This window comes from Triticum urartu, chromosome 4A, assembly GCF_056163025.1.
Source record: "Triticum urartu cultivar PI428250 chromosome 4A, HENAU_Tu73, whole genome shotgun sequence".
NCBI classification, from domain to species: Eukaryota; Viridiplantae; Streptophyta; class Magnoliopsida; order Poales; family Poaceae; genus Triticum; species Triticum urartu.
In genome coordinates this window covers 606,347,622-606,367,774 of record NC_141876.1, presented here as the reverse complement: position 1 = coordinate 606,367,774, position 20,153 = coordinate 606,347,622, and the positions used below count along the sequence as shown (strand labels likewise).

Here is a 20,153-nt window from a genome sequence, read left to right as displayed (position 1 = left end):
CGAGATTGAACTAGGTATTGGATACCGACGATCGAATCTCGGGCAAGTAACATACCGATGACAAAGGGAACAACGTATGTTGTTATGCGGTCTGACCGATAAAGATCTTCGTAGAATATGTAGGAGCCAATATGGGCATCCAGGTCCCGCTATTGGTTATTGACCGGAGATGTGTCTCAGTCATGTCTACATTGTTCTCGAACTGTAGGGTCCGCACGCTTAACGTTACGATGACAGTTATTATGAGTTTATGCATTTTGATGTACCGAAGGTTGTTCGGTGTCCCGTATGTGATCACGGACATGACGAGGAGTCTCGAAATGGTCGAGACATAAAGATTGATATATTGGAAGCCTATGTTTGGACACCGGAAGTGTTCCGGGTGAAATCGGGATTTTATCGGAGTACCGGGAGGTTACCGGAACCCCCCCGGGAATCATATGGGCCTTAGTGGGCCTTAGTGGAAAGGTGAAAGGGCTGCCCATAAGGGCTGCGCGCCTCCCCCCCTCCCCTAGTCCTATTAGGACCAGGAGAGGTGGCCGGCCACCCCTCTCCCTCTTTCCCCCTTGGGAATCCTAGTTGGAATAGGATTGGGGGGGGGAGTCCTACTCCCGGTAGGAGTAGGACTCCTCCTGCGCCCTCCTCCTGGCCGGCGCACCCCTCCCCCTTGGCTCCTTTATATACGGAGGCAGGGGGCACCTCTAGACACACAAGTTGATCATTGAGATCATTCCTTAGCCGTGTGCGGTGCCCCCTGCCACCATATTCCACCTCGATCATATCGCTGTAGTGCTTAGGCGAAGCCCTGCGTCGGTAATACATCAAGATCGTCACCACGCCGTCATGCTGACAGAACTCCTCCCCGAAGCTTTGCTGGATCGGAGCCCGGGGATCGTCATCGAGCTGTACGTGTGCTAAGAACTCGGAGGTGCCGGAGTAACGGTGCTTGGATCGGTCGGATCGGGAAGAAGACGTACGACTACTTCCTCTACGTTGTGTCAACGCTTCCGTTGCGATCTACAAGGGTACGTAGATCATACTCTCCCCTCGTTGCTATGCATCACCATGATCTTGCGTGTGCGTAGGAAAATTTTGAAATTACTACGTTCCCCAACAGTTATATGTATGAACTATTCGAGATGTATTAGTGATAATATTCGATGTATGGATGCATGGGATGATTTACTTTTGCTTATTGGATGCATGCTAATTTGAGTCCTATAAGATATTTTGAAATGTATATCTTGTGTTGCTCAAATAGGATATGTGCTTGCCCAAGTGGCCAGTCATGTTTGCAGGTTACACCTCCAAGTGGCCTATGTTTTGCCGGAATGTTGATTCATTTCCGTTCTGATAAATTTCTGGCGCTCGATATGTCCTATTTTAGCAAAGGTCATGCCGTATTTTTCCGTGGATTTTGGCATGACTTCTGCCAGAAGATGTAGGAAATATCGAGTGCCCCGGATTTGTGTGTTGAGTATCCTGGTAGTTGTCTTCGATCGATTTTCAATTAATGTTTTAACTATGAACATAGGAAATGTCCGACGACGAAAAGGATTTCGGTATTTAGAAATACTGCGAAGACGAGCGCGGCCTGTGCGACGGAATCTTCCTAGATGATGATAGGCGCTTCAGCATCAAGCTGGACGAGAACTTCGAAGTGGATACAGTAAGTCACAACGACAAGTCTTTTTTTGTAATTAAGCATGACATTTGCTTCAACTTATAATTTAAGCATGACATTAAGCATGACAAGTCTTTTTTACTATTCTACTAGCGTATCCCCTGCCATGTAAGAGTTTTTGTATTGGATAAGATAGGTTTCAGTCGTACTATGGAGGAAAAGAAAGTTTACTTGAAGACCGAGCATGGTTATATTTTCCATGCAAAATTATACAATTCAGACGACTACACCTATTTTGGATGCAAAACATGGCGAGCACTATGCAAGACTTATGCATTTGAGCCTGATATGGTTATCACCTTTGATATTCGTCCGGAAGATGATATTGAAGGTAATACCGACATCTGGGTCGATGTGCAGACGCCTCCAGCTATACCATTATGTAAGTTTCTCAACCATATTTATGTCTTTGATATTGTTTATTCAAAAATAGTTGACAACTATTTTGTATTGTCAGCTTATTTCGGTGCAAGCAAACATGTCCAGCGCTTGGTAGACAGGGCCTACTGCTGTCCCGAGGCTGAACTAAACTGCGAGGAGCTAAGTCATTATGTTTCATGACTTGAGGATCTTGATACTGTCAAGACAAATTTTCTTCCTGCATTTAGAAATGTTAGTACTGAAAACGTGCGACCAATAGTGTTCGTAATGAACTACAGTCACATCTATTTAGGAAGGATGGTAAGATTTTTACTATTCCTCGGTGCATCTTTTCCATACATTATTTTTGAAGCTAAACTTCATTGCTAAGTATGTTACCATACGATGTTCTTCAACAGGGACTCCCGATGAATGTTGTGCCTTATGGGATCGAGACTAAAGGTACCATGAGTATTATTAGCTTATGGCCAAGATATCCTACAAATTACTTTAGCGCATTCAAGATTAGCGACTGATGCTTAATAGTGCAAGACTGGACCAAATATGTGATAGAGAAGCGCAGAGAAGTACTAGGGGGCAGCAAACAGATGCGCTACCCACGATTAGGAGACATGTTCATCTGCATGCTCCAACATGATCAAGGAGGAGAGCTACACATGTTTTATGTTATTTTACCTAAGATAGAGCAGCAGGAGTGATTAGCTAGCTAGAAATGAGTTTGAGGATGATGATGTGCTACACTATTACTATAATGATAAAATAGCTAGTGTTGGTGGTAATGACTATGATGATTATTATTAGCTAGTGTTAGTGGTGATTAAATAAATACTGTTGGTGGTAATGACTATGATGATGATTAAATAGCTTGTGCTGGCGCATTAGATTCAAGTGGAGGCAACATGTGGTGCACATCGAAAGTACTACTAGTCCAAACTGATCAAGTTTGGATTAGTAGTATACTTTTGACATGCACCACATATTGCCTCCACTTGAACCTAATCCACCTTCATTTGATACACTGTTATGGACATAATGATGTAAACCTCATGACTGGTATTGTACCAATATTTGTATGATGGTGTATAAATACACTAAAAATAAAAAAATAAAAAAGAATACTAGTAGCGATGGAGAGAAAACACGCTGCCAGTAGTTACATTAGCAGTAGCGTGGGAGTGAAGAAACGCTGCAGCTATTTGTCCTAGCAGTAGCGCGTGTGGGCACGCGTTACTGCTAAGCAATAGCTGTAGCGCCTTATTAGTAGCGCGCCTACCCGCGTTACTAGTGAGCACAAAACCAGCGCTACTGCTAGGGTTTTCCCTAGTAGTGTATGAACCCCAGGCCTTGTTTTCAAACATTGCAATACCGTTTTCGCTCACTTCTACCACTTGCTACCTTGCTGTTTATATATTTTTAGATTACAAAAACATATATATACTATCCATATTGCACTTTTATCACCATCTCTTCACCGAACTAGTGCACCCATACAATTTACATCATTGTATTGGGTGTGTTGGGGACACAAGAGACTTTTTGTTATTTGGTTGCATGGTTGTTTGAGAGAGACCATCTTCATCCTACGTCTTCCACGGATTGATAATCCTTAAGTCATCCACTTGAGGGAAATTTGCTACTGTCCTAGAAAACTTTGCGTTTGGAGGCCCAACACGAGTCTACAAGAAGAAGGTTGTATAGTAGACATCACTAGGTTTGCAGAAAACACTACGCTACATTTTTGTTGCAGAAGACACCATGTCTAGCGTAATCTTTTTGCAAAAACCACTAATCGACGGATTTAGCTCTGTTGAACGTGTTTATGACACGTGGGTCCCTTTTTTGCGTACCTAGCATTGCCGTTTGGGTTTAAAGAAAAAAAGCCCTCAACTTTCTTCCCCCCATGCCAACCAGACCCTCTCCCTTCCCTAAATAAACAGACCCTCCCCCAATCCCAATCCACTCTCTGCATCTCGCAAGCCTGTCCACTAGCTCGGCGCTGCCGCTGCTCCCTCCGCAGGCCGCCGCCGCCGTCGCCCAGCACCAGATCTGCAGACCGTCGCAGCTCCCTTTGCAGGCTCCCAGAGTCCCACTAGCTCGCCACCGCTGCTCCATCTGCAGGCCACCGCCGCCACTGCTCCATCCATAGGCCGCCGCCGCTCCTCCACAGGCCACCGCCATCCTCGCCCGACGCCGGATCTACAGGCCACCGCCGCTCCCTCTGTTTCCTCTGCAGGCCACCGCCCGTGCTTCCTCCGCAGGCCGTCGCTTGTGCTCCATCCGCAGGCCGCCATTGTCGCTTCCTTCGCAGGCCATCCTCAACGAGCTCAGTTGGCCGGCCGAGGAGCTCGAGGTGGTTGCGTTCTAGGCGATGCCCTAAGCCTCCACGGCTTGCTGCACCGCGGGCGCTTTCCTCCCATATCCCGATGGCGCGCCCTCTCACCGGCGACGAGACCCATGAGACCTACTCTGCTCGCGTGAGCCAACCATGGGCACAGTGCTACCTGTTTTGTGCACACGGGGGGGGGGGGGGGGGGGGGGGGGGGGGGGGCTAATTGCATTTTCAATTTTTGATTAAGGGGTTTCTACATAAAATTGTTGGGACTAGTTTGTAAATATAGATAAAAACCCATTTGACATGAAAAGTTGTGCCACGTAAGCAAAAATAGGAACCCACTTGTCATAAACGCGTTCAACAAAGCCAAATCCGTCGATCAGTGGTTTTTTGTAAAAAGATTACGTTAGACATGGTGTTTTCTGCAACAAAAATGTAGTGTAGTGTGTTCTGCAAACTTAACCTTCAAAATGATGATTTTGTGCAATTTACTTCCCTCTGAGCCTGCACCTGAGTCAGAGCTCTATCAGTGAGAGCTTGAGGAGCCTGCTTATCAGTGGGAGCCTCAGAAGCCCAAGTATTACTCACGATCGGCCACGAGCTAACTAATTGCTCACGTCCTGAGCATGTGTGGCCGCGCGCTCCTCTAATTTAGCTGCATGCTATCTTCACGTACTAACTTCCTTGACCGAATCACTCGGTTCAATCATCTTTGCGCAGCTCGCATGCAGTACCGCGCATCACACACGACACATCGTCATCGTCCGCATCAGCGCGGCATTTCGGCAACTTCTCAATACTTACATGTCAGCCTACGAATCTAGATGAAATTTTTATGATTTTTTATGTTCGTTGTACTATCATGATTGAAGATGAATAGATCGAAAATTCTCTCACAGAAAAACAATACATTGGCCCTACATGACTCTAACTCATGCGGAAAATAAACATACAGATACAGAAAACATCAAGATTATATCTAACATCCTACTGATTGCACCCGCACGAGCAGGTCGGGGGCCAAGGATGCTTCGGAAAATGGAAAATCCCCTATATCCGGGCATGTTGCATTCGTTATGCTGCTGTTTTGTAGGAGTAAAAGTCTTTCAGAACTCGAGCGCATAAGGAGGAGTGGACATGCAAAATCCTTCGTGCTTGCTTATCCAAGAGCCCAAGACTGCATGCACCGGCTGCTATATATTGTCTGCTATTTTCAGATCCACATATTTCTCTGCCCACAAACAACAAAATATTTGTCAGATGTTAGACCTGGCCGCGCGACGGAGGCGGATCAAAGGGCGACTAGCGGCAGCGCCCCGGCCGGCCGGAGCGGAATCTAGGAGGGAGAGTCAGACGCACCGACCTGGCGGCGCGACGGAGGTGGCTTCCCCCGTACCGTCCAGATCCACGGGCGGGACGATGGACGTGGGGAGCGGAGCGCCGGAGGAGACGCGGCCACGGAGCAGGAGGCCGTCCCTACGGCTCCGGGCCGCATACAAGCGATTGGTTCTGCTTCTAACCAAGGTTTCAACCGGCCTCCGAATCCCGTCGCCGCCGCCGCCGCCGCCGAACAAGCTCAACATCGACGACCCAGACGAGGATAGAATCAGCGCGCTCACCGACGACATCCTCCTCGGAATCCTCGAGCGCCTCGACCTGCGCGACGCGGTCCGCGCCGGTGCAGTCTCCACGCGGTGGCAGCACCTCCCCCACCGGCTCTCGCGCCTGCACCTCGACGTCCGCCACTTCGGCGGAGCGACTGATCCAGTCGCGACCATGGAGGCGTTCACGGCCGCGATGTGCAGATTGCTGTCTCCTCCGGCTCCGGCCGAGTGCAAGCGCGCCATCAAGACCCTCCTCCTCGACTTCTTCCCTGAGTGAGTAAATAGCATAAAACTACTAGTTTACAGGTTAGGGTTCCAAAAAACTATCACTTTTTAATTTTTCTCAGAAAGCTACCAAACGCGCGGTCCGCTGTTTCAAAAAACCCAAACCCGCGGTGACTAGCGATTTAACCGTTTTTCTGACGGATTGGGCCCACATGCCAGGCCACCTGGCCACACGCGCTCACGACGCGGCAGTTGACGGCCGTTAGCCGATGCGGCCCGGTCGGAACGGGGGTAAATAAACCCCCTCGGTCGGTCGCTCCTGCTCACTCACTCTCTTCCTGCTCGCTCACTCCCCTGCTCTCACTCCCCTGCTCCAGTACGAGCTCGCCGCCGCTCGCCGTCTTTGAGGTGGCTCGCCGTTGACCTCCTTGCCACCATGCCTTCCTGGAACGACGAGGAAACTAGCTCGGAGGAGGACTGCGAGGTCGTCAGCATGGACATGGGACTTATGGTAAGTTCTTTGCCATCTAGGGTTAGGGTTAGGTGCTAGTAGGCCTATCCGCCATGGATCTTGCTAAGTGTAGTGTTGGTGGTGTAGGATTCTTGTTCAATAGTGAGGTTGGGGTTTGATTGTAGGATTGATGTAAGCTAGGGTTCATCTCAGTACAGTGTTAGGGTTCATGCTGAGTTGGGGATTTTTTTAGTGTTCATGTTTAATGAAGCGTGCAAGTATATTCTGGTGTTGAGTGCAGATTGAAACTAGTGTTTGCTGGTTATTTTGGTTGCAGGAGGAACCAGACACCACTGTGGAGCCCCTTTTCTGTGGCCAACTTGAGCTTGCTCATCCCAAGTGCATTCTGCATCAAATGAGGCCTATTAAGCGTGTTGCTTTTGAAGGGCCTTTAACAGGAAGGCGTTTCTATGGCTGCCCAGTCCAGGTTAGATGGCAATAAACTTTTCTGCTATGTATGGTCACTGATGATTGATATGATGCAGCACTTTGTTTGATATGATGCCAATAAACATTTTTCTGCTATGTATTTTTGTTACTTTGGAAACTTAATCATGGCATTATAATAACTTATCATATCTCATTTATGTTATTCATTGTTAGAAATTATCAAGTATATACAAGTTAATCATGGAACTGAAATAAGCTCCTAGTCCATTTGTAATAACTTATCACATTTATAAATGCAGGAAAATGGTGTGAATTGTGGTGTTGTAGAGTGGGTTGATGGGCCTTGGCCAACTGTTCTTCAGAGATGTTTGTGCAAGCTATTGGAGATGTTCCATGAGCAGAACTTTGGAAGGGTACAGGACAAGGAGAAGTTTGAGAAGGAGTTGGCCAGGCTTAAGAGTGAACATGAAAGGGAGTTGGCCAAGCTTAGGGCTGAAAATGACAAGCTTTGCATTGAGTACACCAAGCTTGTCCAAGATGTATCCAAGATGTTTGATTGGCAAGATGGTAGGGTGGACAAGAAGGTGCACCAGAAACAAGTGGAGGAGGAAGAACTTGAGAAAAAGAAGAAGGAGCTAGAGGAGAAAGCTATGTTGGAGGTGCAGATGGAAAAGCTCAAACTTGCAAAAGAGCAGAGGTGCATTTTGCAGAGCCAAGCTGATATCATCAAGAACACCAGGAAGGCTATGAAGGATGTTCAAGTTGACAGAGATGTTCTTAAGAAGGAGAAGGCAAAGCTTGAGCTTGTTGTTGCCGAGCTGCTGAAAGAAGGGTATGGCAGCAAGGAGAAGATAGAGCAAATCAAGGCCATCCTTGATTCTTGAAGTGGCTTTGATATGTTGGTGAAGTAAGTACATCCAAAGGCCTTTATATAAGGATGTGGCTTGGCATGACTGCAAGTGATTATGGGTGTACATTTTGGAGGAATGTGAAGTTTAACCTAGTGTAAGAACCTTATTTACTATGTTGTTAAGTTGTAATGGATCACCTATACTATTAAGTGTTGTAATGGATCTCCTATGCTATTATGTAGTGGAAAATGGATCTCTTATGCTACTAAGTTGTGGAAATGGATCTTGTATGCTATTAAGTGTTCAACTTGATCTTCTATCTTTTATATGTTATTTGTTAGCCTACATATATTATTTCTGTGGTTAATTGGGCTTGGTGGCCCACTATTCTCTGACCAAATGCAACCCTAGGCCTACTAAACCCAACCCCATCCATCTGTCAATATAAACCCCTCCCCACCCCCACCCTTTCGCAGTCACTCCACCAGCCGCCACCCAAAAGAAACCCTACAGATGGATCCTGACATGGGAGATGTCATAGAGGAAGAGGGGGAGGCTGTGGAGGTTAGGACAGCAGCAGCTGCACAGAGGAGGAGGAGGGAGAGGCGCAGGCAGAGGGCCCTAGAGGCGGCCCAGGATGAGCAGCAAGAGGAGTTCAACCGCCGACTCGCCAACAAGGTACTGGATAAGTGCAATGATGAAGAACTAGAGCTGGTTTTCACTGGAGGCAGGGGAAGATCATTCATGGAGATAATTAGGTGGGCAAGGATTAGGGTAGTCATGGCTCCTCATCCAGCAACTAGGGCCAAGTGGATCCGTTTCTTTGAGCGCTATGACTGATCTAGCTATCTATCTTTTTATCTGTAATCTATGAGAGAGAGTTTTGGTAGTTTTTGTGAGATTTTGATGTAATCTATGAGACTATCTATCTATGTAATCTATGAGACTATCTATCTATGTAATCTATGAGACTATCTATCTATGTAATCTATGAGACTATATATCTATCTAGAGATCTATCTATGTATGTTTCTAGAGATCTATCTTTCTATCTATGAGACTATCTTTCTATCTGTAAGGTGTATATCAAGTGTTGAATCCACATATAGATAAAAGTTACAGATGAAATGAAGTTGCAAACAAGTGCAGAATCCACATACAGTACCATATTACAAACCAAATCAAACAGTGCAGTATCAAGTACTTAGTGAGGCAATGTTATTACAAACCAAATCAAACAGTATCAAGCACTTGGAGTTCAACAACTTCAGCTAGTTACCACTTGCATAAAAGTAATCTTTCAGCCTATTAGATGGCTTCCTGACCCTCTTTGATCCAGTGCCAGCTCTATTGGCAGCAGCTGACCTGGTGTTCTTTGCTGGAGAAGACCTTGATGACCTGGTGTTCTTTGCTGGAGAAGACCTTGATGACCTGGTGTTCTTTGCTGGAGAAGACCTTGATCCATTGCCAGAAATAGTTGTGTTCTTCTTCTTGGGAGGTGGTACTACTGTTGCAGAAGAAGTGTTGGTCCTGCTCTTCTTGAGAGGTGGTGGTGCTGCTGTTGTAGCTGGTGCTTCCCTCTTCCTTGACCTAGAAGATGTCTGTGTTGACTCAGTTGTTGTTGGAGGAGGAGTTGGTGCAGGTGCAGAGGCAGCAGGTACCCTTGGTGGCCTTTGTGCAGTTGCAGCCATTGAAGAACCAGCCTCAAAGTAGTTTGCTCTATTTTCCTACACAACAATATTAGTTAGAACTATTTTCCTACAAATGAAATGAATGTAACAATGCAATGAATGTAACAATGGAATGAATGGACATACCTGGTGCTTGTTCAGCCTCATCTGGAACTTAGGTTTCAAAGGGACACCACAATTGTTGATCCTATGCCCTTGCTTCTTGCAGTTGCTGCATGTCACTGTACCAATCCTAGAAGTATCCTTTTTAGCTGGCACATCAAACAGGCCTTTCCTCCTGGCAGTTTGTTTTTTACCTTTCTTTTCTCTAAACACAGGGGGAGAAATATCATCACCAGGTGTATGAGGCCAATGGTCAGGACCTGGCACAGGGAATATTATGTGCTTATATGTTTCACAATACATGGGTTTCTTGAAAAAAGCAGAAACATAGTCTTCAGGGTGTATCTTCACTTTATGCATTGCAGCAATGGCATGACTGCAGGGGATAGCTGTCATGTCCCACCTCCTACAGTCACATGTCTCATTGTTCAAATTAACACAATATGTGTTTTCAGAGCTACTTGTGACCTGCCATATCCCTGGCCCTGCCATGTATGCTTCACAATATTTAGCCCACTTCTTCCCCTCTTCTAAAATCTCTGAATAAGTAGGTGTGATTTCCCATCTGCATGTCTCTATCTTCTCTCTGATCTTCTGAAACTTAATCATCAGCTTTGTTCTTATGCCCTCTAACATAGTCCTGATTGGCTTGTTCCTAACATCCAATATCATTCTATTGAAAACCTCACTAAGGTTGTTTACTACCAGGTCTGTTTTGTACACAGTGTCCATTTTATACCTAGCCCAGGTATGCTATGGTATCTGTGACAACCACTGCCAAGCTTCTAAACTTTCTTTTTTCAAATTATCCATGCCTAAATCATGTCCATGTTTGGTAAAGGAATAGGCAGCCTGATCTACATGTTTCTTAAGTTCCTCTCCTCTGAAACCAGCACATTGGAAATTGGCATAAATATGTCTAAGACAAAACCTTTATGGAGAGTCAGGGAATACATCATCTATTGCATTCAACAATCCCTGTTCAATGTAAGGTAATCTTAAGTGTTACTCATCTACTAAATAACATTTTTACTCATGGCAAATGTAAAGGCAAATGTAAAGACTAGGTTCAGAACAATACCTTCTGCCTGTCAGACATAATTGTGTATTTGCCAAACTTATTGCCAGTTCCAATGACTGTTCTCAACTGTGTAAGAAACCATGTCCAACTGTCTGTCTCTTCCTTATCAACAACACCAAAAGCTATTGGGAAGATGTTATTGTTGCCATCCCTCCCTGTAGCTGCCAATATCTGCTGACCAGTGCTTAGCTTGATGAAGCAACCATCCAGACCTGCTAACATGATAACATGAGTGCCTAAGTACATCAATGTTTAAAAAGCATATAAATTTCTGAATACTTACCTATAAATGGCCTGCATCCATTCAGAAAACCCTCCTTGCATGCAAACAAGCAGTAAAACATATAGTGAAACCTTGGGGTAGAAGCTGGGTTAAGTGGGTCCTCATGTGTTGTTACTATGCACCTACTGCCAGGGTTAGTATCTAGCACACACTGCAGGTAGTCCCTTATTCTGTGATACTGGAGTTTGTGATCTCCTTACACAACCTCAACTGCTTGCTTCCTTGCCCTATATGCCAAGCTTTTAGGCACATGCACACCAAACTTCTTCTTTGTGTATGACATAATTGTTTCAACACCAGCTCCAGGGTTGGATCTGACTGTATCCTCACAAACCTTAGCAACCCAATTGGCTATCACCTTTGTGTTCTCTCCACTTGCTCCACAAGTGTGATCCAGGTTCATCTTCTTGATACTGAAAGTTGCCTCATGAGCTATCTTGGAGGCAACTATGTAAAACTTACAACCATGTTTTCTGTCAGAGCACCAAGCAATAACCCTAGTTGGTTCATTTCTGTGATACTCAAAATTCCTAAGAGTCCTCACATGAAAATTTCTAATTGCTTCTCTGAACTCAACTACATTTTCAAAGCACAAATGCATTGCAAACTGCTCATGTGCATCAGGCCTTGATGGATCATACCATATCATCTGCTTCTTCTGCTTCTTCCTACTCTTCCTTCCAGATGGCAGCCTTGGTGCATCATCTTCATCACTTATGCCAAAATCACCTGGAAAACAGTACTCATCAGCTTCAGAGACATAATCTTCAAACTTGCTGTGCTCAGGCTCACTGTGAGACTTGCTAGTTGGGCCAGGTTTTCTAACTGGCTTAAGCTTTTTGGCTGCTTTTGTAGTTACAGCAGGATCCTCTACTACTTCATCTTCAGAAACAACTGGTTCTTCCTCCCAAAACTCAGAAGGTTCTGAGTTTGCTGCACAAAAGTGCTCTGCAGTATCAGTGCCAGCCTCATCTTCACCCCTACACCAAGCTTTGTAAGAAATTTTCTCCCCTCTGTAATCACCCCTAAAGAACTCAAAATCTGAAGATGATTTGTCATCTTCAACTTCATCTTCTTCCTCTGGTACATCTTCTTCTTCTTCATCTGCTTCTTCTTCTACATCTTCTTCTTCTACATCTTCTTCTTCCACATCTTCTTCTTCCACAACTGTTTTCCCTTTGTTAAAATTGCTGCTTTGCTGTGTGTTCATGTAGGGCTCATCAGGGGTTAAAGCTGGCAAACTAGCGTTAGAGGCAGGGTACAGAACACCTTCTTGTGAAACTCTGTAAACAACAGGATCACCATCATGATCAATGGGGATCTGTTCCTCATATGCTGGGCTTGGATCAGTAGTTTTTCTGACACTGATGTTCAGTACCTTATTATCAACAAATAAGTCAAGCATTTCCTCTAATGCCTCCTCACTATCCAGGGACTCCACACCCTCCAGCCCCTTTCCCTCTTCCTTTACATATGTCAGAAATGCATCCATGCCATAGCCCTCCAACTCAACCAATGCTAATATGGTCAGATAACTGATATCTGAGGAAACTGAATACTTTTTCTCCATATTATCTATTCCTTGGAAATGTAGCCTCAAGTCCCAAATCTCTTCATCTAAGCTGTAGGATTAAATTGACAAACAACCGTTTTTTAAGTCACTGAACATTACTGAACTTTCTTCTAATTACAGTGAATGCACTGACCAAATGAACTAACCAAATGCACTTTCTTCTACACTGACTTAACCAATAAAATACAGTAGCATGCCAAGAACAAACAATTACTATCTCTAGTTCTAATTTGAACTAAAAAGCACCCAAAAATACAGTAGCATGCTAAGAACAAACAGTGTTTACCTCACTCCACCAAAGGACGACGCCTAATGGTGGCCGCCTGCTGGATCAGCGTGGATGCGCTTTGCCACTGCCCTGGCCGCGCGGACTTCCGGATCTGAGCTCAGCGGATCCACAGGAGCCGCGGGCGGTGATGGCTGCTGCGATCGCTGCGCCGGGAAGCTCGAGCTGCCTAGCCATTTGTCCACCTCTGACTGTCCACCGACCTCCTGGCCGGTGCCGCCTTGGCTCAATAGCTCGCCGCCGACGACATTTGGCTGCGCCGCCGCCATCGCCCACCTAGGTCACTGCGGGGGAGAGGAGGTGGAGAGGAGGGGGAGCGAGAGAGTGTCTGGCCCGACCGCCTACTTTGGTTCCGACCGGACCGCGTCGGCTAACGGCCGTCAACGGCCGCGCCGTGAGCGCGCGTGGCCAGGTGGCCTGGCATGTGGGCCCAATCCGTCAGAAAAACGGTTAAATCGCTAGTCACCGCGGGTTTGGGTTTTTTGAAACAGCGGACCGCGCGTTTGGTAGCTTTCTGAGAAAAATTAAAAAGTGGTAGTTTTTTTAGAACCCTAACCTGTAAACTAGTAGTTTTATGCTATTTACTCTCCCTGAGTCGGACCCTCACCTGATATCCATAGGCCGCGCCGTCGAGGACGTTGTCACCCGCGGTGAGACTGAATGTCTTGAATTTTACATACGCTCGACATGCGCGGATGAAGCTGGCGGGGTGCGTGCGCAGTCCGCGAAGGAGTTCATGTCCTTCTCCCGTGACTGCCCAGTTGCGTTCCGCTGGCTCACCGTGCTAACTCTCACGCAACTCATGTTCCGAGACACCGATGTGGCCGAAATCATTAGGGCTTGCGATAACCTCAAGCACCTCACCCTTAGATTCTGCACACTGGTTAAGGAGCACTCCACGTCCACGGTCAAGATCGACACGCCGTGCTCTGGGCTCCAGGTGCTCGACTTGTTCCGCTTTGTTTGCACGCGGGTCGAGCTTGTCTCTGTCCCCGAGCTCAGGAAAGTGTGGTGCGAATCATGGTACAGGGGGAACCCCCCGGTGAGCTTCGGCTACGTTCCAGAGCTTCGCGATGTGACCTTCAGCTCTCATGCCATGACGTGGCAGGCACCATTCTTGCTGAGCGAGTGCATGTCAAGGAGTGCCACCAACCTGTCTAAACTCTCTTTTAATTTTTGCTGCCAAATGGTTAGTTAATTTCTATTCATTGCACGAGTTTCCCATGCTTCTAAATATCGTGCATTCTTCTTCTTCTCTGCTAAATGTTAGCTGTCTATTTGTGTATTTGCTGCAGATTTGGATTAAGCCGGAACATCCAAAGCACCTCACTGCTATGTTCAGAAACCTGATGGATGTGGAGTTTTTCGCTATCTTTCCTGAGTGTGATCTGAGCTGGACCCTGTTTATCCTTGAAGCTGCACCTGCGCTACAGACTTTCAACGTATGGTGGTTACTTTACCTTCTTTAAATTTAATCCACATCTTGGCCTGGATATATATAACTCACTTCTAGTATGACATGCTTCCGGAATATTCAACATTAACAAGATATGCCAGGAAATTGATCTGATTTTCAGTTACTCATCAAACTCTGTTAGAAGTAGGTAATTATATTTAGCTAGGGAACACATGGATTGCATATGCATGATGGTGCAGTGCAAGCGGAGGTTTCGTTGCTCCACTGAATTTTGTAGAGGGGACTATGATTTCATAGGAATCCTGGAAGCATATTCATGTGTGTTACTTTTATGCAGGATTTAGTTCAAGCACATTCTGTCAAAAGTTTTGTAGGGTCCTAAACTTACCTAAATGGTAGTATTGATCTTGTTGCAAAATTTTAAATGGCAAAGGTGTTTAACTGCAATTGTTGCTATATATATGGTTTCCTGCATGCATGGGTTGGTTGCCAGTTTAGTTGTACCATGTATTGTTTACATTCTATGTCGATCATCCATGCATGAAGTTGTCTCAAAAACGGCATGCTTGTCTCAGAACGGTCGAGGACAGTGCCGAGAAGACCAATGTGATGTGGGACCCATCCAAGAATTTGAATCACCTGAACTTGAAGTCGCTGATGATGTCCGGGTTCGAGGAGGAAGACAAGGTGACAAACTACATAAGGCTAGTCATGGAGCGAGCTGTGGGATTGAAGAGAATCGAGATGTATGGTGTACACCCATGTGAGAAATGCGATGCCACTGACCCGACGAGATCCCAGGTGAATGAAGCTTGCAGGCGTCAGGTCAAGGAGCGACTCACACATGGATCCTCCTCAACCGTGGAGATATTAATAATGTACTACATCGTCTCATAACGCTCGCTGCTATTGCAGTGATGATTCTGCATGTGGTGCGCCCAGTAGTTATTTAAATTTTTATGTACTAATAGCCTGAGGATACTCGATTGATCTGGACCTTGCAGTGTAGCTATATTGTGTGTACTGCGGTCTGGATGCATCCTTTTCTTTTCAGTACTTGCCTTTTGTATGCTGATTTGTTCACCTGCTGGGAGCATCACTCAAATTCTTCACTTTTTCTTAGGAAACCCTGTGGTAATAACTTGCCTTACAAATTTGTGTGACACTGCTGAAGTAGCTACAGCAATGTAAATGAGGTTGACCGCGAGGCTGTAGAGAATTTCATCTTGTACTTCATTCAAATTCTTTTGCCGTTTTGTTACCAGAATGTGACTGACTTCGGGAAACCTTGTGGTCGGCATTCCAAAGTTGTGTATAACTGAGGTCATACATGATTTTTGTCCTTCCGCTCGTCGATTCTGGGCATGTCTGTGCAAAACTACAGATCACCCAGGTCCAACTCATTTATATTTGCGATACTTTATCCTGCTATAAGCGGGAATCACCTTCTCTTGATCAACGGGGTCTGCCATTTCACATGTTAGCAAAAGAATCAGTAAACATAAGCCACCAATTACAGAAGCTACATAGTAACATATTGAAAACATTAAATGTTCTTCTTTTGAGAGTAAGCTGACTAATCTTTCATTTACAGCTATTCCACCTAAACTTTGGAACAATTACGTTGTTGCCAAAGAAGAAGGAGGCCGTACGCATTGAGTAGTTCATGCCGATAAGTCTACTCAATGTGAGCTTCAATTTTTTTATTAAGGTTGGTACGAATAGGTTGACGCGGATTGCCCATTCGATTGTCCAACCAAGTCAGACGGCGTTCATGCCTGGGAGACACATCCTAGAAAGGTTTGTGGTCCTACATGAAACTCTTCACGAAATCCATTCGAAGAAACTAGATGGGGTTATTTTCAAAGTGGATTTCAAGAAAGCGTATGACAAGGTCAAATGGCCCTTCCTCCAACAAGTTTTACGTATGAAGGGGTTCAATGAAGCCTGGAGGAAACAAGTGGATTCCTTTATTCAGAAAGGTAGTGTTGGGATTAAGGTGAATGACACACAAGTCATTATTTTCAGACACATAAGGGATTAAGACAGGGAAACTCGATGTCTCCTGTTCTGTTTAACGTAGTGGCGGATATGTTTACAGTCCTTATCGGTCAGGCTAAAGAAAATGGCCAAGTAGACGGATTAGTTCCACATCTGGTGGATAGGGGAGTGTCCATACTACAATATGCCGATGACATAATTATTTTCATGGAACATGATATTGCAAAAGTTCGAAATATAAAGCTAGTGCTTTGCTTATTTGAACAATTGTCGGGACTCCAAATTAATTTTAACAAAAGCGAATTGTTCAGTTTTGGGAGAGCCAAAGAGGAACAAGATGCATATAAAAAATATTCGGTTGTGAAATGGGTTCACTACCGTTTAGTTACCTAGGGATCCCGCTTCACCATCGCCGGTTAACAAATAAGGAGTGGAAGTGCATTGAAGATAGATCCAAAAAAAGGCTAAGCTGTTGGAAGGGCAAGCTTATGTCTTATGGATGTCGACTAGTGCTGATAAACTCGATGCTGACGAGTCTGCCGATGTTCTCCTTTCTTTCTTTGAAGTACCGGTAGGGGTGCGAAAAAGATTAGACTTCAATCGATCTCGATTCTTCTTGCAATGTGACGAGGTTAAGACGAAATACAGATTGGCCAGATGGGATATTATTTGCAGACCCAAAGACCAATGCAGGTTAGGGATCGAGAACTTATAAGTTAAGAATAAATTCCTCCTCTCCAAATAGTTATTCAGACTATTTACTAAGACTGAGGGTATGTGGATATAAATCTTGCGTAATAAGTATCTCCAATCTAAGACTTTGGCCCTTACCACTAAGCCTAACGACTCGCCATTCTGGAAAGGGTGGATGAGGATGAAAGTCTCCTTTTTTCAGAGGTAAAGTTCATCGTTGGCAATGATAACACGACTAGATTTTGGGAAGATGCGGGGAAACGCCCCTAGCCTTACAATATCGCACTTTATATAATATTGTACAACATAAGGAATTTTATGTTGCTACAATATTACGGTCGGTCCCCCTTAATATACAATTCAGGAGGTCTCTGGTATAGGGAAATGATGGAACTCGTGGTTGCACTTGGTCCATAGGTTGATGGAAGTTCAACTCTCTGGCCAGTCAGACACCATCATTGGAAACTAGCTACGAATGGTAGTTTCTCAGCGAAGTCTATGTATTTGGATCTAAATGATTTTGGGCCAATTCCGCGATCCCTTCACATCTGGAAGATTAAAATTCCACTTAGAATTAAAATCTTCATGTGGTTTGTCCACAAGGGAGTGATCTTGACAAAAGATAATTTGGTTAAGCAAAGATGGGTAGGTAGTTCTAGATGTTATTTTTGTGACCAAGATGAAACTATACAACACCTCTTTCTCGATTGCCCGTTGGCAAAACTACTATGGCGCACGATACATATAGCCTTCAACGTTACTCCTCCATCTTGCATCAACAGGTTATCTGGGACGTGGCTAAACGGAGTGGAACCAAATATAGCGAAAAATATTCGGATAGGGATATGTGCATTAATTTGGGCTATATGGAACAAAAGAAATGATATGATCTTTAACTACAAAAACTTTATCAACTTTTTGCAGGTTATCTACAGAGCCACTGTTTGGATGTGTACGTGGCCGTTACTCACTCATGCGGACTCCAGGGAGTTTTTGGTTATTAGGTGCAACCATTGGGAGATGGTAACACGGGTTATCTTCAACCAATGGATGGCGAGCTAATAATAGGCTAGGTGTGTAGGCATCTTAGCCTGTTGCTATTTTCGCCGGCTGCGGCATCTTTTATTTTCCTTTTTGTTGTGCTCCGTTTGTGAGTTAGATTCAAATCTCAGACTTTGTTTTGTACTTTATTTAATAATATGGCTGCATGCATCACTCTGATGTAGAGGCGGGGTCATCCTCCTTTTCTAAAAAAGCTGACTAACCTTTGATATTTCTCTTGGGGACATGCTCAATTTTTTGCCAGTTTGGATGCCCAATCGTTTCACATGACGTCATGAACTCGTCATTGCAGTGAACGAGATTAAATACGTCAAGAGACTGGGGCAGAGCTGGAAGCCAGCGGATATTCAAGCAATGATCAAGCATTAGTTTCTTGAGAGGCATGAGGTTCTTCATATTACTCACCCCGTAAAGAAATATAAGAGTGTTTAGATGGAGTACTTGGCAAGCTGTCACAGCTACAGCCCCAAGCCAGAGTGAAGGCAGATGAGTGAAACCCTCGAGTTTAGGAGCAGGTCCAAGTTGGCTGCATTCCCAGAACTCGAGTTTGGGCCGCCGCTCTGACTACCCATCATTCAATTTGGGTACCTCGAACTTTTGTTGTACGAGAGACATAGTGTTTCAAGCCATATATGGGAGGACAAAGGCTCTCAAGTACCTCTGATTCATCTTCTGGACAACAGCTGTCACCATCCCAGTTCAGTGTGAGTTCCGCGAGTTGTTCTTTGGCTGATAGATTGGCTTCAACAGCCTGCTTGTTGCTCTCAACATTTTCAAGACCATTGATACACAAGCTGCTGCGAAGCTCATTTAGGTCCCTCAGTTGCTTTACCTCATACCCTGGTTCCTTCCGTACTCTGAATGATGGTATCTTTTGGAGTGACGTTAGTCTTCCAATGTTCAATATATTCGGTCTTGAATAGAAGGATATGTGAAGCAAGTTGGTGAGGCTATCAGAGGAAGAGTCTAAACTTACACCACCACCAAAATGTAGCAGCTGGATATGGTAAAGCTTGATTAGTCTGTTTCTTTGTCTTCCAGGCAATGAGAAAACCATCAAGAAAGACACAATAAGTAGAAAGTGAACGGCGATCCAAGGGACCACTGACCCAGGTAGCATCCCGTTCGCACACGAACACGTCACCGTGTACCCTTGACGCCGGGGGTGGTGCACCGCAGCTTACGTCGAAGGAGATCCGACCGGAGGCGCGGTATGCAAGCAATCCGACATGCGCTTTTGTAGACCCGAAACCCCACACGCTCAGGAGGGACCCCGTCAGGGCGCGCAACGGCTATGGGCTGCCCTAGGTCGACCTGATCGCTCCTAGGGTCTCGAGGTTCGCCGTCCTGCAACAAGAAGAACGAACGAGGAACGAGGAAGAAGAAGAACAAGGGAGAGAGATAAAAGTAAAGGTAAAAGTGGTAGACGGATTTGTTTGATTGTGTGTTATTTTTTCAATCGACCATCATCTCTCATCTATTTATGAGGCGGCTGGACTTCCCGTACAAGAAAAGGACTCCAAATCCCGTCCAAATCTTTCCAAAACTAATCGAACTCAGATTTAGGAAAGTCTGAAACAACAGTTCAGTTTTTGGGTCTCACATGCCACAAACGACCTCGGGTGAAGATGCACTTAAAAGCAAACTTAACCGTTTCGACGAGGCGTGTTCGTGTTGCTTGTTTTTTGATTCAAGATCATCTTGAAGGCCTAATCGCCCCCACAATCATCAGACTCGTAGAGATACACGATTTTGGTTCGGACCGGACTGTCGGCTCGACCGAACCAAACTGTCCGGTCACAACTGAAGGTTTTGACGTGTTTCTCGCCCCAGACCGGATAGTCTGGTCCCAATTACCGGACAGTCCGGTAGCAACAAGAGGTTTCGGGCGTCCGGACATCTCCATGATTTCTGCAACATTGCACGTTTTTGGCTCTACTTTTGCATACGATCTCCGATTAAGACGATTAATATATCAAAATCATC

At 45.2% G+C, this 20,153-nt stretch overlaps 2 protein-coding genes and 1 pseudogene across 2 annotated transcripts; 2 read left to right on the top strand and 1 right to left on the bottom strand.

Annotated features, from left to right (window-relative positions):
• The first annotated feature begins 5,657 nt into the window (after window positions 1-5,657).
• LOC147977236 (uncharacterized) lies at window positions 5,658-15,308 on the top strand (annotated as a pseudogene).
• LOC125554988 (uncharacterized) lies at window positions 6,657-8,011 on the top strand. Its single transcript, XM_048718322.2, has 3 exons — window positions 6,657-6,737; window positions 7,015-7,164; window positions 7,427-8,011. The coding sequence occupies exons 1-3, from the start codon at window positions 6,663-6,665 to the stop codon at window positions 8,009-8,011; spliced, it is 810 nt and encodes a 269-aa protein (XP_048574279.2). The 5' UTR covers window positions 6,657-6,662.
• LOC147977237 (uncharacterized) lies at window positions 9,146-9,816 on the bottom strand. Its single transcript, XM_087519930.1, has 2 exons — window positions 9,796-9,816; window positions 9,146-9,705 (listed from the first exon to the last, which is right to left on the bottom strand). Exons 1-2 carry the CDS (start codon window positions 9,814-9,816, stop codon window positions 9,250-9,252), a joined length of 477 nt encoding a protein of 158 aa, XP_087376056.1. The 3' UTR covers window positions 9,146-9,249.
• Window positions 15,309-20,153: the final 4,845 nt, after the last annotated feature.

Coding starts and splice junctions, on each gene's coding strand:
- LOC147977237 (XM_087519930.1), bottom strand. CDS start 9,816: ATGAGGCTGAACAAGCACCAG. Junction 9,706..9,795: donor TGAGGCTGAACAAGCACCAG/GTATGTCCATTC, acceptor ATTGTTGTGTAG/GAAAATAGAGCAAACTACTT.
- LOC125554988 (XM_048718322.2), top strand. CDS start 6,663: ATGCCTTCCTGGAACGACGAGGAAACTAGCTCGGAGGAGGACTGCGAG. Junction 6,738..7,014: donor GCATGGACATGGGACTTATG/GTAAGTTCTTTG, acceptor TTTTGGTTGCAG/GAGGAACCAGACACCACTGT. Junction 7,165..7,426: donor TCTATGGCTGCCCAGTCCAG/GTTAGATGGCAA, acceptor TTATAAATGCAG/GAAAATGGTGTGAATTGTGG.